The sequence below is a fragment of the Leptonotus elevatus genome, chromosome 10 (genome assembly GCF_054856555.1).
Source record: "Leptonotus elevatus isolate MCC_2025b chromosome 10, RoL_Lele_1.0, whole genome shotgun sequence".
Lineage (NCBI taxonomy): Eukaryota > Metazoa > Chordata > Actinopteri > Syngnathiformes > Syngnathidae > Leptonotus > Leptonotus elevatus.
Genome location: NC_141248.1, coordinates 4,843,072 through 4,859,375, shown reverse-complemented (window position 1 = coordinate 4,859,375; position 16,304 = coordinate 4,843,072). Strand labels below are relative to the sequence as shown.

Here is a 16,304-nt window from a genome sequence, read left to right as displayed (position 1 = left end):
CCTGAGCGGGATGACAAGCTGTTACAAAGCAATTGCTATTCTGAACATTTATCTCGCATCCCCGCTGGAATACATATGGCACCTCTCATAGTCTCACATAGCGCTGGCTAGACACACTTGAATTGCAATACCAAGCACATCATAAACAGAGGTGAAAACTGGAAACCAAATGCTTATTTTTCAATCTGTCCCATTGTGCTGTTTAACAAATATGACTGCTACCGATATAAGCTATACAGTATGGTGACAGCAATATGTAACTCATGTTTTCAAAGATTAGTTTCAGTTAATTTAGTAATGCGCTCAGAGGTGTCTCCTGCCCCTCCCATCTTTTATTCATTTATTTCAAAAATTTGACTGCCTATTTACATGAACCTTAAACAATAACATAATCAATATAAATGAATACAGTGCTTTTATAGTAGGGCTGGGAATCTTTGACTGTCTCATGATTCGATTCGATTCTGATTTTTGGGTCTGCGATTCGATTCAGAATCGATTATCGATTCAGAACAATTTCAGATTAAAAATGTTTTGATTGACAATGATTTCTGCTTCAATTTATAGATATGCAAAGAATTGACATGATCTACTCCAGTCGGACTCGCTAATGCTAAGTAGTGCGCTACTCGTGGCACTTTTATCACTCAAAAGAACGACTATTTATACAAAACGCTTCAGGAATGTATACAGAGAAGCATCTTAACATTCTACACTGCAAAAAACAAAAAAAATTATTGGAATAACTTGATCATGACTTTTTGCTTTTATGTGGCTACAACTTAGCAGTGTATCAGAACGAGCGGAACCACACTGCCCCTAAGTGGCCAAATCGTGTACAACATGAACAGTGCTCCCATAAAGGCACACACAAACAAGGGCAAGACAGTATAAAATAATTGAAATAAAATCGATTTTGAATCATACTAAATGAGAATCGCGATTCTTATGAGAATCGATTTTTTGGCACACCCCTATTTTATAGTACTTATATAATTGTATTAGAGAATTGTATTTATTTATTTTAACCCCCCAAAAACCCTCCAATAAGCGTTTTCATGAAAAACTGCGAATGGCTCCCCCAAAAAGTTTTAAAGGGTAAGTCAACCCTATTTTATTATTGTTGTTGTTTTACACACAAGTATAAACAAGATATTCTGATTAAGACTGCATTTGTGAAATATGACATAAGCAGCAAAATTCTCAGGTAACAACCAATCACGGGTCAGCTTAAAAAAACAGGTGAGCCATGATAGGTTGTTACCTGAGCCCTGCGCAACTGTGATGTCATTTTCAATCGACAAGTGGTAAAATGGCTGCCCTGAGATGGATAAAATGGGTGGCTTTTGTTGCTTAACTCATATTTGCCAAACAAGATTCATCAGAATGCCGTGTTTAGACTAGTGGAGGCGCTTACAACAAATTACGGTATTGTAAAGAACATACAATAGGCGAACCACGAGTATGAGTGGGTCCCTGAATACGCTTACCCAAATAGTGCCATCAGAGACTATTTCACATAAAGCATGTAGTGTAAATGAAGTTTAGTATGATATACAACATTGGCGCGCTGTTCGGCGACCTGTCAGGCTTCTCCGTTCTGTCTTCCCTCTGTTGGTCATAAGCAAATGTTGTTAGTCTGAACACGTGCATGTGTAATGGCAATTCAATTCCATTCCATATACTGTAGTGTATATGTTCACTTTTATACAGCTCTTGTATTAGATCTGATCTGATTGTGCAGGTGTACTTCATATGTCCTGTATGATACGTTTCACAAGGTCTGGAAGCAGCAGTGTGGACAAGGTAAGTGATTTTGTCTTATCTGTCAAACAGATGATGACGAGACATTTAAGAGCGTTCATCCTGTTGAAATAATGCCTCAGCTTGTCCTAAGACATCCATCCTTATGTAGATTCGGTTCTTCTAGATGAGCCTGCGCACAGACCACCTGCCACCTCTCTTAATCTCACTCTAAATTTAGAGCAAGAACTCCTGCTGATGAATTTCATGCCTGATGTCTTGTATTAAGACCTGACAGATAATCTACTTTTGCTCCCTCGAGAGCAAGTCTTGTTTATTTACAGTTAATTCCCACAGTATCAGAGAGGTGATTATGCTGACTAATTATGTAAATATGCTAATTATAACAGCACTGTGTCAAAACAAGATCTTGCTGATTAAAGCCAATTTAAAAACATGTGCATAAAATCAAAGAGCAGATTTATCATGTCACAGATTAGAGTGAATGTACTTAATTAACCTCTGATTTGGTATGGAAAGAGATATTGCAGCAAAGTAACCCAAATTGGGTGAAACAGCAAACATAGCGCTGACAGAGAGAATACTGGGTTACTTACACCCAGCAAATTGGGTTGGGGATTTGACCCAGCGCGTTGGGTCAAGATTTTGATCACTACACATACTAATGAGTTAATGCTACCAAGAAATTGGTTACTAGGATATCAGTATAACTGTGGTTACATATAATACGAATGTTATTATCAACATTTTCTAATAAGCAGCACCAACCTTTCCGTTAAGTAACCCAATCTGTTCAAAATCCACAGTTACCAAGTGAGTGGGTGTGTAAAATCTCAGGATTTATTTTGGTTTTGTTACTCTGTAGGTATGAGGAAAGAAGCCGAGAAAATGTGAGGACAAACTTAGAACTCACCCTTTCTCTGCCAATAAGTGATCGTATGCGCTCCATAAACTGAGCCACTGCAAGCGAGTTCTTCAGCTTCTCTTCCAAGGCCTCTTGGAGGTGCTCCCACTCCCACGCTCCTACAAAACATCAACAAATGCATTGATTCCATGGACCTCAAAAAGTACAAAGTTGATTGAAACACATCTCAAAGTCCTCGGTTGCAGGTTTTATGGACACCCACATAACTGATTTGGGAATACCCCAAATGTGTTATATAATCTGTGATGGTCAGGGTCATCAGTTCAGTTTGAAAGGTTTTGTTTCAATTGAACACATTTGTTAATTGGTCAGTTTGATCATTCAGAAATAATGCAATATTGTTTTTTAATTAGGTGGCTTAACCCTCATTGACACGTGTACAGTCAAATAAGATTCAATTACAATTATAACAGTATATCAGTTATTTTTGCTTTATTATCTTTTACATAAAGCGATATGTAATGTTTCGCGTACAGACGAACACTTATAAAAGTGATTATCAGTGTGAGCCAAAAATATCCCCTATGAGACCACTTTTCTTTTTTGATGACTTTTGCTATTAGGTAGACATCAGCCTGTCATGGATGTCTTCATAGATCATCTGCTTGATGATGCACAGCTTTTATGGATGGGGCCTTAAAGAGACAGCAACTGAAATGTCTTGTTTGAGACAGAGAGAGAACTAAGGAGAAAAAAATTGTGGTTCATATTGAAGTCATGGATTTTTTTTTATAGAGTGACATCATGCAAGACACTGACACACCTGGCAAGATTTGCTAAATACTGTATATTATGATATTTTCTGGCGCTAAGTTAAGTGTGAGGACATAATTAGTTGTTTATTAAATTTCAGTACACAGTGGATGTCTTATTTACACATATTTTCTTGCCTAGTGCAAGTCTAGTGCAAAGCGCAGTCTAACTGTGTGGGTAAAATTGTATTTTAGTATCTTCTCAGACTTGTTATGAGAGCGAACGCAGTGGCGGCCAATCACAGCGGCTGCCCTCATTCCTGCACGGTCTACCTAGCAGTTGGATGCAGGAGATCGTTGCACACAAAATAAATTTAAAACCCGTGGGCAGTATTTTATTTTGAAATGGCTTGTTCGGAACTATCAAAAAGCCCAAAACGGGTCACCAACAGGTGGAATAGAAAATGGATTAACTTAACTAATTTGCTCCCAAAAATGTATAAATACGTTTTTATTTTAAATATTAACATGCTCCCAAAGCCGTAGTTATACGTTTATGCTTTTCTATGCTAGAGCATACAGAAGGTTTTGATGCAGCCTCAAAACTGAAGAGAATGCTTGAAGCAATGGTAGTCGTTAAAAAAAAGGCCGGCAGGTGGCAGCAGAGTATAAGAGATCAACCAGGGCCATGTTGCAAAGAGCTATTTTCCCCACTGTTTTAAACAGATTTGTGAATAATGATGAAACTTAGCTATATTCTATTGCGAATTGCTGCAAAATGGAAACAGATAGAAATATACTTTTTTTCCTGATGAAAGAAGAGACTCTAATCTTTCTTTTGGTAGGGTCCATGTTTTTATAGCAATAGAACACAATATTCTGTGGGATTTGCTAAATCTGTCAAAATCCAGTAAAACATCCGGGAGTGAAGGGGGTTGCGTCAGTAAAAACGGCTCAGAGTGTATGAGTTTTTGTACACTTGTATGACAAATTGTCAACTTTGACGGCTTATTTTTTTCCCCACTGGACACCATAACATCTCATAATAGTGCTGATATTAGATATTAGAATAGGATAACCTTGATTGATTACTACTACACATTCTTTTTGGCATATTGATCACATCATTGTCAATTGACGCACGTTTAAAGGTCAGCCTCATGTTTGCATGGGTTTTAGCTGGCTCTACTCTGGCTTCCACATTCTGGTGAGAAGACAAATTAGCCACAATAGACGTCAAAGGGTTAAAAAAAAAGAAAAGAAAAAGAAAGAACGATAAACAGTCACACTTAATTCATCATCTGACTGTTCAATAACATACAGTAAGTGATTGTTGTGTGCAATATGTGATACATTTGCAGATATATTTAGTATAGTGAGCCATTGACAAATCAAATAACTCAGCAGCACGCTTCAAAAGGAGGCACAGTCTTACAGAGTTAGCATCAACCTAGTAAAATCATGGCCTCTGCGACACACACACACACGCACACACACACAAGCACACACATACTTATATAATTGTGTGAACATCCATTGACATAATGCATTTCCTAGCCCCTCCTCCTAACCCCAACCATCAAAAATGATTGGCTTTCCCCATTTCTTACCCTAACCTCAACCATAACCCAATTCAAACCAAAACACTAAAACCAAGTCTTGACCCTCAAAAAGAGGTCTTGAGTTGTGAGGTCCGGCCAAAATGTCCTCACTTCACAAAAATTTTGTCAATCTGTTGGTTAAAGATGTATTTTGGTCCTCACAATGTAGTATGTACAAGTACACCCCCCCCCCCCCCCACACACACACACACACGCACACACACGCACACACACACCCAGACATATCAGAGCGTGAAATTATTTCAAGGGGGGGATTTTTCTGTCACAGAATCCTCATATTATTCTGGGGGGCAAAAATCTGCTAAAATGGCTTGCCAGAAAGTCAAAATCTTGTGTGTAGTCTTCAAACAAATCAACATCTAACAATAGCTCCTAAGGTGTTTCTTACTTTCCTTGGGCAATGCAGAATACACACATACATGGATTAGCCTTTTCAGAAAAGCACACAAAAATTTACCAATTTACCGTTTGTGTTGCATGTGAGGTTGGAGACTAAATTAGAATCACCATGTTGAAGGTTAACGGTCATTTTTTACGCAACACATAACACTGTCTCCTTGCAGTGTCTTGAGGAAATGTGACATTCATATTCTACTCTTGGTTCCCCACCCCACAAGCTCAAAGGCAAAACACACTCATTGTATTATCCTCTACACCTTCCTCATCCTGACTATCCTTTTTTTTGTTACCTTCTTCACAACTTTTCCCCATTCCTCTGCCACCCTCGTCTCCTCCCACATGAGAAGAAAAATCCACAATGTACACTGCACCACCCGTCTTCAAGAAGTGAGTGCTTCTTCTATAATCTGCTCAGCTCTCACACAGATTACGTGTTTGTGTTTCTCCTGCAAGCGTGATAGCAAATGTGAGCATGTGTGCCTTCATCAACGTTCAAATACACGAAAGGCTGCAAATCAGATGTTTGATTCTTGCACGACACACAGTCTTTGATGAAGGGCTCCACAATCCGACATATGGTGAGCAAAGCACTGCAGCCTTTAAACCGCATTTTCATGAGGCGCCGAGTACATCACACGCTTGTTAAACTCGGCGCCATGTGCTGGAAGAAACGCAAAAGTGGAAAATTTTGCGGTTGCACGTTGCTCGAACTACAGCTAAATGCGATGATGGTACGTACGTTACTCGTTTTAAATGGAAGTCAGTACACACCTGCAACCTTCAAGCATCTGCTAGAAAGAAAAAAATGTCAGGAAAAGCCTACTAGTACTATTAGTGAAATGTATTTGGCATAAAGAACTTTAAAAGGTGGCAAGTGTGTGCTGACTCCCATTTAACATGAATTTGAATGTTAGTTCATTCTGGCTGCAACCACATCCCAGTTATAAGACACACTTATGCAACCACATTATTATAGTTTATTTTATATCCCCTCTTTCCATTTATAAAATAGATGGCAATTGATACAACATTATGGCTCCGTATAATACAGTATAATATGTATCGTTTTGTATTCTATATATGATGCATACAAAAGATATAGAGCAGAGGTCAGCCACCTTAACTGCCAAAAGAGCCATTTTAGGCCATGTAAATAACAAACAATCATGAGGAAGGAAACAGTGTGATTGTGTTAGTCCAGTGTACTGAAGGCCCAAAAGCTAATTAGAGATGTGCCATAACAGAAAAATATGCAGCATCCAATACGTAGAGATTCATTTTCTTTTACCTTTCGTCTTTCATTTATGAATTTTTTGTTTTGTTTGTAATGTCATACTTCGTTTTTCATACATTTCCGAAATTTTGGGCCGTTTAATGGACATATTATTCCATAATAAATGTCCATATATTCCTGAGGCATTCCTCAGTAGCTTAAATATACCTCAGTTAACTACTGAATATAAAGATATGTTAGATGCGCCACTTACTATAAACGAGTTGTACAGTGCTCTAGATAGTATGCCTAATGGCAGAGCACCTGGTCCGGATGGTTATCCGGCTATATTTTTTAAGCACTTCTGGTTAATGCTTGCTCCACTATTCTTAAGAGTTGTAACAGAAATTAAAACTAATGGTTACATACGCCCACACATGAATACAGCAGCAATTAAACTTTTATTAAAGCCAGAAAAAGACCCCACCCTTCCATCAAGTTACCGTCCGATTTCACTAATTAACACTGATATTAAAATGATCACTAAGGCTTTCGCATCTAGACTAGAAACAGTAATCTCGACAATCATTCATAGCGACCAAAAGAAAGATCGTCACTCTACTAATAATATTAGGAGGCTCTTTAACCTTATTAGCATGTCACAGCGGCATGATAAAAAGGCAGTTATTGTATCATTGGATGCAGAAAAAGCTTTCGACAAAGTTAACTGGTCCTTCCTCTTTGCTGTTTTAAATAAATTTGGCTTTGGGAAGTCATTTATTCACTGGGTGTCAGTATTATATGATTCTCCTAAAGCTACAGTTACTACTAATTGTCAAGAGGGGGGAGCTTGAGGACCCAAATGCGGGAAGACAGGGCAAGGAGGCAGAGGTTCGATCAAAAAAGGGATTTTAATTTCTACAAAACAAAAGGCGAGATCTAAATTGCATGGAAAAACATAACATGGAGAAAACAACAAGGCAAAACGGGCAGCATGACATGGGGGGAAAATCCAAGGCAAAAACAGGCAGCATCACAGGGGGAAATACGACAATGACCTGACACAGACAGAGGGGAGACAGCAGACTAAATACACAGACTAACGACACAACAAGACACACCTGGGGCAAGACACAAGTGGCTGAGGGCACTGATTGGATCACACGAGGAAGGGCAGGATCACACTTAAACAAGACCAAGGGAGACACACAAGGAAACAGAACCCAAAACATGACACTAATGGGATTATATCTCAGAGTTTTACTCTACAGAGAGGCACAAGACAGGGATGCCCACTGTCCTCTTTATTATTTGCAATATTTATTGAGCCACTTGCATTAGCTATACGCCAGGAAAGAAGGATTCAAGGAATTCACTCTGGGGTAACAGAACACAAAATTAATCTATATGCCGATGATATTTTACTTTATTTAGAAAAGCCTTCTATTTCGTTAGGGGAAGTATTTAATTTAATAACTAAATTCTCACATTTATCAGATTATTCTATTAACTGGACAAAATCAACACTAATACCTATTACAGAAAATTCATGGAACGCTGCAAGCAAGGACCCACACTACTCATTTCCTATAGGTAATTTAAAATACTTAGGCATAAAAATCTCACCTAAATTAACTGATTTAATTCATTTAAACTTTACTCCACTTCTGGATAGCATTTATAGTGACTTGGAGCGCTGGAATAATCTTCCTATTTCTCTAATAGGACGAATAGCCACCATTAAAATGAAATGATTAGTCTATCTACTCTTCAGAAAAATAAATCCAAAGGAGGTCGAGAGGCACCAAATTTTATGCACTACAATATAGCTAACCAGTTACAATATATTATTTTATGGGCACAACCCAACAGAGATACTAACTGTTGGCTGGAACTAGAACAGAAGGATTGTAATAACCTCAGACTTCTAGATTTACTCTTTATTACAACATCGATTAAGCGACATAACTGTTTTAAAAATCCAATGATTTCCGCCACCCTGACTGCCTGGTGGAAGGCACTAGAAATTACAAAAACCCAAGTGGAGCCCTGTGGGATTTCTCCCCTATGGCATAACCCCGACTTTTAACTTAACAACCAATCGTTTTATTTAGGTGTGTGGGAGCAGAAAGGAATTACACATCTTCACCATCTCTTCTCAGATAATATGTTTATATCATATACATCCTTGCTCCAAAAATAAAAAATAAAAAACGTAATTTTTTTACATTATCTGCAAGTTAAAAGTATAATGAAGAAACAAATTCCAACACTTCGGGATACGCTCCAACCGCCTGTTTTAGCTAAAGATATTACCAAGCTTTCTCCGACAACAACAAAAAAACTCTCAAAAATATATAAGTTACTTTCATATACTGATAAAATGTCTTTACCCATCTCGAAATGGGAGACAGACTTGTCTATAGCTCCGGAATCTAACTTTTGGATTAAAGTTTGTGAAAACATATTTAAAATGACAAAACACACAAATTTACAACTTATCCAATATAAAATTATTCATAGAACATACATTACTCAATATATGATGAAGAAAATGGGACTCTCAGACTCCGACATTTGTCTCCAGTGTTTACAAAACACTACAGACACTTATTTTCATGCTTTATGGTTATGCACTCCGGTTATGTATTTCTGGACTAAAGTCTTAGAAAAACTTTCCGCTATCTTGGACTGTAGGATACCTTTACCTCCAAACTTGTGTTTGCTAGGTGACCTAACAACAACTGATTTACCACATAAACAATTTCAATCTACACTTGTAGCCCTTACTATCGCAAAAAAATAATAATCTCATAAATCACATTTTAATAGAAAAAAATATCTGCCTCAAATAAAAACCAAATATAAAAATTTATAGAAACATGGTCTACGTATATAGAATATTTTAACCTAAATCTGGTTACTTAATTCTGCCTGTTAGCGAGAGCCACCACATCGCGATAACTTACATTGCTGTTTCTGTATTTGGCAATTTGTAACTAATGGTTGTGTTTTCATAGTCAAGAACCCAGTTGCTGCCAGCAGGATCGAGCAGACTACATCAAACGACACCTTAATCACCAACTCCTCAAGATTCACCTCCAATGGGCACCAAGGATTAATATTCGGATTCACTGCATGCCAGTGGGTTAATTCTATAGGTGCTGTCCCCCTCTGGCTGGGCGTGGGCGGCTCTGCCCCTCTGTTGGCTGCTGGGTGGCGGCTGCGTCTTGGCCGTTTCCTGGGTCTCTTGGGGGTGCTGCGTTGCGGGGCTCTCCCTAGTGTCGCTCCGGGACCGGCGACGCGGTTCGGGGCCTGTGGGTCGCCGGGGTGCCCCGTGGTTCCCCGTGGTTCCCTCTCCCCTCCTCGCCTCTCCCCGCCCGTCCTCCGCCTCCCTGTCCCTTCTCCCTTGTCACCCTTCCTCCTCCTCTCCCCCTCTCTCGGCGGCCCTGCCATTGCCCCTTGCCCTTCTAGTCGTCTCCTTCCTCCGTTCCTCCGTCGGAGGGCGGGGATATAATTTCCCTCTGCTCCGGCTCACATGCTCCCAATTTTAATGCACCACACACACACACACACTTGTATATACACTGGGTGGGGTCACTTTCAAGGTGTAGGAGTAGAGTTCGCCAGTCGGCGAGCTGGCGAACTCAGTAACAGGGTTAGCTTTCTCTAAGAACGCTGGAGTGACGACCGGGGCCTTTCCCCGCTGGGCCTGGGGTTCGGGGGTGCCGCCCGTCCCCCGGTGCCCCCATCTCCCCTTCTACCCCCGGTGTTCCGTCCCTCCACGCGGCGGGAGGTGGGGTGGGCGCGGGTGCCCTCACCGCTCTGCTGTCCGGCCCCTCTTCGGGGTCTGGGGCTGGGGGGCTGGCGGTTGGTGGGGGTGGGGTCGGGGGGAGTCTGGGGGTTTGGGGGCCTGGGGGCAGCTGGGGCTGGGTTGGGGTGGATGGCGGAGGGGTCGTGGGGGGAGCGGGGGCTGTGGACCGGTGGGGTGCCTGGCGGGCCTGCAGTGCCCCGTCCTGCTGCGTTGGGTTGGGGGCGCGGGCCGTGTTGGGGTGAGGGGCGCTCCTGCTCCTGGGTTTGCTCTCCGGCCGGTGGCCCCTTTCTTTTCTTTGGTCCTTCCTCGGGTCTCCTGACAACCTCACGACTCTGGGTGGATTCTGAAGTGTTCGGTTTAGGTGAACGGTATGGGATTTTTTAATAGGTTTTAATGAATACACACTCACACGGCAAATACACGCACACACACACATGCACATACACACCCACATACAAAATAACAATTAATAAAAAGAAAGAAAAAAAAGTAAAACATTTATAAATACATTTTAAAAAAGTTAAAAAGTAAAAAATAAAAAATAAAAATAAATGTGTAAAAACAAATTATTTCTACAAATTTTTCAGAGATGCACAGGGAGCCACAGAAGATGGACTAAAGAGCTACATGTGGCTCCAGAGCCGCATGTTGCAGACCCCTGATATAGAACAAATTGTAATATAAATCACACAGGCTTTTTTATTTGGAAACAAATTCTATGCATTACTTTGGCTCTTTTCATGGGTTGTTTCCTGTTTGCAAAGAATGATTTATCTTCTAACTGAACAGAGTAAATGTTTAAATCTCTGAGTAAAGACTATTAAACACCTCTAATTTGACCAATTCTAGCTCAAAACTCCCGCTGGCATAACATTAAACATTGGACCACACCCAATAACAGAAAAACTACCATCTGCTGCCAAAGTACATTCAATATTTATTCATCAAACTGTAACATAGCTGTTATTTTTTATGTCAGTCTGATAGGTTTCCTCTACGTTTAGAGCTGCAGCAGACAGAGCATAACATTTATTTTGTTAGCAGTTGGCAGGAAACAAGAATCAAGGAAAATCATAATTGACATCCTCAGGAAAATCTAGGCAAATAGGAAAGCTTTGCAGAGCATCAAAGTCTGACTATAAACAAGAAAAGATGACAATGTGTAGGCATTTAGTGATCATAAATCAGTCATGGAAGAAAATGCACAAGCTTTGCAAACATCATGATTGCTATGAGCCACGCTGATTAAAACAACAACAAAAAAGAAGCAAAACCTCCCCTCATGTTAAATTAAGGCAAAAGATTTGTGGTATTAGTTCTGAAGAAAAAACAACAAAATTGGAAAATATAATTAAGACTTCATTTTCACTTTCAGCTTCATCTTTGTGTCTGGTCCTCTCAAGACATCCCCTCATATCAGAAGTGTGTGTGTGTGAGTGTGTTAAAAGAATGATAAAAGCAAAACCTGTGAAATTGGCTATTTTGCGGTTTATGTTCTATTCTGTTTATAGTGTTTTGATTTACTCCGCCTCCCCCCAACACTCAATATTTCATATTCAGCTTCTGTACGACTGTTTAAACTAGAGCTCGTACTCGCACCCACAATCACCCTCCGCTGTGCGTTTACCGTTTAACTCATTCACTCGCAGCCATTTTCATTGAAGCAACCCCTTCGTTTTACTGGATTTTGACAGATTTTACAAGGTCCACAGAATATTCTGTTTTATTGCTATAAAAACATGAAACTTACCAAAAGAAAGATTAGAGTCTCTTCTTTCAACAGGAAAAAATATATATATTTTTATGAATGATGAAAACACTGGGGGGAAAAGCTTTTTGCAACATGGCCCTGGCTTATCTCTTATACTCTGCTGCCACCTGCTGGCCGTTTTTGTAATGACTACCATTGCTTCGAGCATTCTCTTTAGTTCAGAGGCTGCATCAAAGCCTTCCGTATGCACTAACACAAACATTCAAAAATAATAATAATAACGTATAAATACGTCTTTGGGAGCATTGTAATATTTACAATAGAACGTATTCAAACGTTTTGGGGAGCAAATTAGTTAATCATTGCGTCCCGAATAACTCAAATGGGTTACTATTTGTACTTTTGCTGAAAAACAAGTCATAGTCCCCAATTTTTTTCAAATTGATCATATGGGAAAATTGTAAATTGACTACACTTGACAACACTTGTATATGGCCCTTTAACTAAACCATGTTGTTCAAAGCGCTTTATCTTATGCCTTATGTTCACTTTCTTGACAACATATCTGAGAACACAGATGGGCTAACGCAGCCATATCAACCTATGGAAAGGTTCCTTTTTAGTTTAAAATAACTTACTTTAACCTCCAGGATCCGTCGCCGTAAACTGACCAGTGGCAGAACCCAGAGTGTTCTTTTGTACCAATTTTAAAATCCACCTGCTTGCGCCTTGCCAGCTCTCAGCTAGCGCTAAGCTAACCTGGGTATTTTTGTCTTGTCTTTTTGTCTTTTCCTTATGATGGCGTGAAGGGTAACAGTGAGTTAACAAAGCCGGCGTTGATACACTGCCTATCTCAGCTTGTTTGACTGATTTGACTTTCACACACGACCTGTACTACCACCGATACAGCCCTAGTTTAACTCATTTGCTCCAAAAAAAAACGCATAAATACGTTGTATTTTTATTTTTTTATTTTTTTATGCTAGAGCAAACAAAAGGCTTTAATTCAGCCTCTGAACTGCAGAGAACGGGTAAAGCAATGGTAGTAATTACAAAAACGGCCAGCAGGTGGCAGCAGAGTATACGAGATCAACAAGGGCTTGTTGCAAACAAGCTGATTTCCCCACAGTTCTAAACAGATTTGTGAATAATGATGAAACTTTCTATTCTAATGCTAATTGCTGCAAAACGGAAACAGATAGAAATATATTTTTTTTCCTGATGAAAAAAGACACTCTAATGTTTCTTTTGGTAGGTTCCATGTTTTTATAGCAATAGAACACACTATTCTGTGAGCCTTGCAAAATCTGTCCAAATCTAGTCAAACAGCTGGGAGTGAAGGGGGTTGCTTCAGTGAAAATGGCTGGAAGTGAATGAGTTAAACAAATCAACACACAATCAAGTTTTTGTTCACATAGTGTATCTTATGAAGATTTTGGCAATATTTCACTGTGTTGTGGTGATTTACCTCTGTAAATGAACATGAGAGTCTCCCATAAGCACAAACACAAGAGAGGATCCTTCACCACCAGACGAGAGAGGCGACCAGCCAGGTGTCCCTCAGATCGAGGCATGTCATCAATTATTCCTCCATCCCAGGTGGAGAGTAACGAGTGAGGGGCTCCATCCCTCTCCCTGCAGACACATCGTGACTGCGGCCGTTCCCTGTCAAACCAGACAATATTTAGCACAAAGGAGGAGGTAAGCACCTGCTGGCTACAGATGGTGAAATAGCTTGATAGCATAATACTGTACGTATATCTCCTACCTGGTCTTGGGCCCCAGGAGCAGCTGTCGGAAATACGGGCTGACAGCGCAGAGCACTGATGCATGAGCCCATCCCAGTTCTTTCCCAGAGTCCCCAGCATAGAAGGCCACGTCGGCAAACTGCACGCCACGTTCCAACAACCACTGCATGTCTTGGGAGAAGCTTGACTCCTCCACCCGAATTGGAGGAAGACGAGCTGTGCAAAGGGTGGAAGTGGAAGCATGCCAGGTAAGAGTGGTGCAGGGGAGGATAGGAAGATGAGTTGTAAACTCCACAAATGGGCCTGATAGCTTTTTCTTCATCTTATCAATTTTTTAAATGATTACAGTTTAGGGCCATGAAGCTATGATGAAGAAAACATTCATATTTTTACAAAGCTATTATTTGTTTATTTTCTAATGAATATAAGATAATCAAGCAACATAATGAACTTAAAATGTTTCCGTTCGTGTGCTGTAAACTCGTTCTTCTTAGTTATGTTTTCTTGGCTTTAGTTGAGCGGTCCATCGAATCAGAGCGAGTGACTCCATAAAATATAGAGTTAAGTGACAGGCAGAAATAAATCCTCCAACCCTGAAGGACCTTTAACTGTCAGTCTTTATGTCGGATTACAAACACAGAAGCAAAGTGGACAGATGAATATATTGAGGATGAAGAAAATGAAATTATATTATTTCAATGCAATAAAAGAAAATACAATCAAATATTTACTGTCTGAAACGCAATAATGTCAAATTCTGTGTTTTGTCCTTGGAGATGCTTTTTTTCCCGCTCACTCCTCTGCCTTCAGTCTTTTCTTCAGTAAGTTGAAAGCATACTCTATTGAGTTTATATTAGCTAACTATGCTCTGTTTTAAAGTATTTGGCTGAAAATGGGAAATGAGTATTGCAGTATACACCTTACAATTCATCTTGTGACTTTTAACATTGATACCCCGGTCTTTTCCGGAGTATTCTTATGTTATGTTAAGAAATGTCCTTTTTCATCACCCCAAAAAATGGATTCAACCATCATCTACTTTATTTCTCTTAAAGGTCCCATTGTATGAAAATGCCCTTTAGTGGGGTTTTCTCTCAATAATATGTATCATCCCTGGACTGTCTACAATCCAACCAGGTATGAAAAAAATCCGTCCGCGACTTCTTTAGCTTTTTCCTCTTATATGAATTGTGTGCTTCAAACGGGCAGATTAAACTTCCGTAACCGTTTGACGTCACTAAGTCACGCAAGTGCACTCGACCCCGCCCCCGCGGGTTAGTGGAAACGCCTCTGGTAAAGGTTTGTCACGCCCACAGAAATTCAAGAAGCTGGCTGCTCATACGCTCCATGGAGAGCAAGGGAGAAACAATGATCAGGAAAAAGTGGTTGCTTCCTTCATTCAAGTCTTTGAGAAGAAAGTGGATTAATTTTATTTTTCAAGGACATGTACCGACAGCATTTCCCAAAAGACTTTTGTTAATGAAAAGCCTGTTCAGAGGTGGATTTGCAAACATAATGGATCGGTCCCAGCGGGCGGTGTGTGACACAACTGGAAAAGTGAAAGATGTAAGTTTAACATTTTATTAGGAAAATAGTTAGTGTCTAAAGTGGGAGCTACATTTGTCGTGTGGAGGTTGTTTGGTTACAAGAGGTCAAATATGATAAAGCAGACGGTGGTTGGATAATAAAGCACCTCTCAAACATCCAATGGCCGCTGGAGCGTACCTCGGGTTAAATCTGGGCATTTGTCGGCCCTCTACCTCCGGAACGAAAAGTCCCTCGTCGGGCCGAGTCCGGTGATGTGTTTATGTCTACGGTAGGACTTAGCGTTCCGGAGATACGGGGGGCGGGAATCCCTAAAATCTCCCCCTTTTATTATTATTATTATTTGCGTATTGTTTTGCCAAGATACAATCGGCGGTGGTTATTTTGCCATGACTGGCAACTCCCCACCTAGTTGACGTGACTTTGTGATGGTAACTGGCCGCTAAGTGGTCTCGACGAGACGGCTTGCACGTTGCGACCACGCAGTAACCTAAAATGTGCACATTTGTGTTATTCATAACCCCTTGTAAATCTGAGACATTCACGGCAAAATAACGCTCTTCACTTCCTGTTGATGACGACGCCTGGCCTTTCGGTGAGTGCACAATGATGTGAAGCCTCGAAAAAATACACGGACTGAGCACCGACTAAAGCATGTTTTGTTGTCTGTCGATCAGGGTGAGTAAATTCCAACACTGATTAAATTAATTTGGTCAAAGACAAGATTAATTACGAAACTTGTCTAATCCCAGCTGCATCAAAATAAAACACTCTGGTGTTGAAAACAGACTAAAATTGATTTTGACTTCAGTGGCAGTCTACCTCTCACTTCATCTCTCTTCTAATTTCCTATTCAGAAAAAGTAATATCG

General features: G+C 40.2%; 1 protein-coding gene across 1 annotated transcript in view; it reads right to left on the bottom strand.

Moving 5' to 3' along the window:
• rhobtb3 (Rho related BTB domain containing 3) overlaps positions 1–16,304 on the bottom strand; it is a 36,806-nt gene that overhangs the window by 9,656 nt on the left and 10,846 nt on the right. The window contains exons 6-8 of the mRNA XM_086087409.1: positions 13,909–14,104; positions 13,609–13,805; positions 2,678–2,787 (exon numbers count right to left, since the gene is read on the bottom strand). Coding sequence (XP_085943535.1) covers positions 2,678–2,787; positions 13,609–13,805; positions 13,909–14,104 — 503 coding nt within the window. The remainder of the gene's footprint in view (positions 1–2,677; positions 2,788–13,608; positions 13,806–13,908; positions 14,105–16,304) is intronic.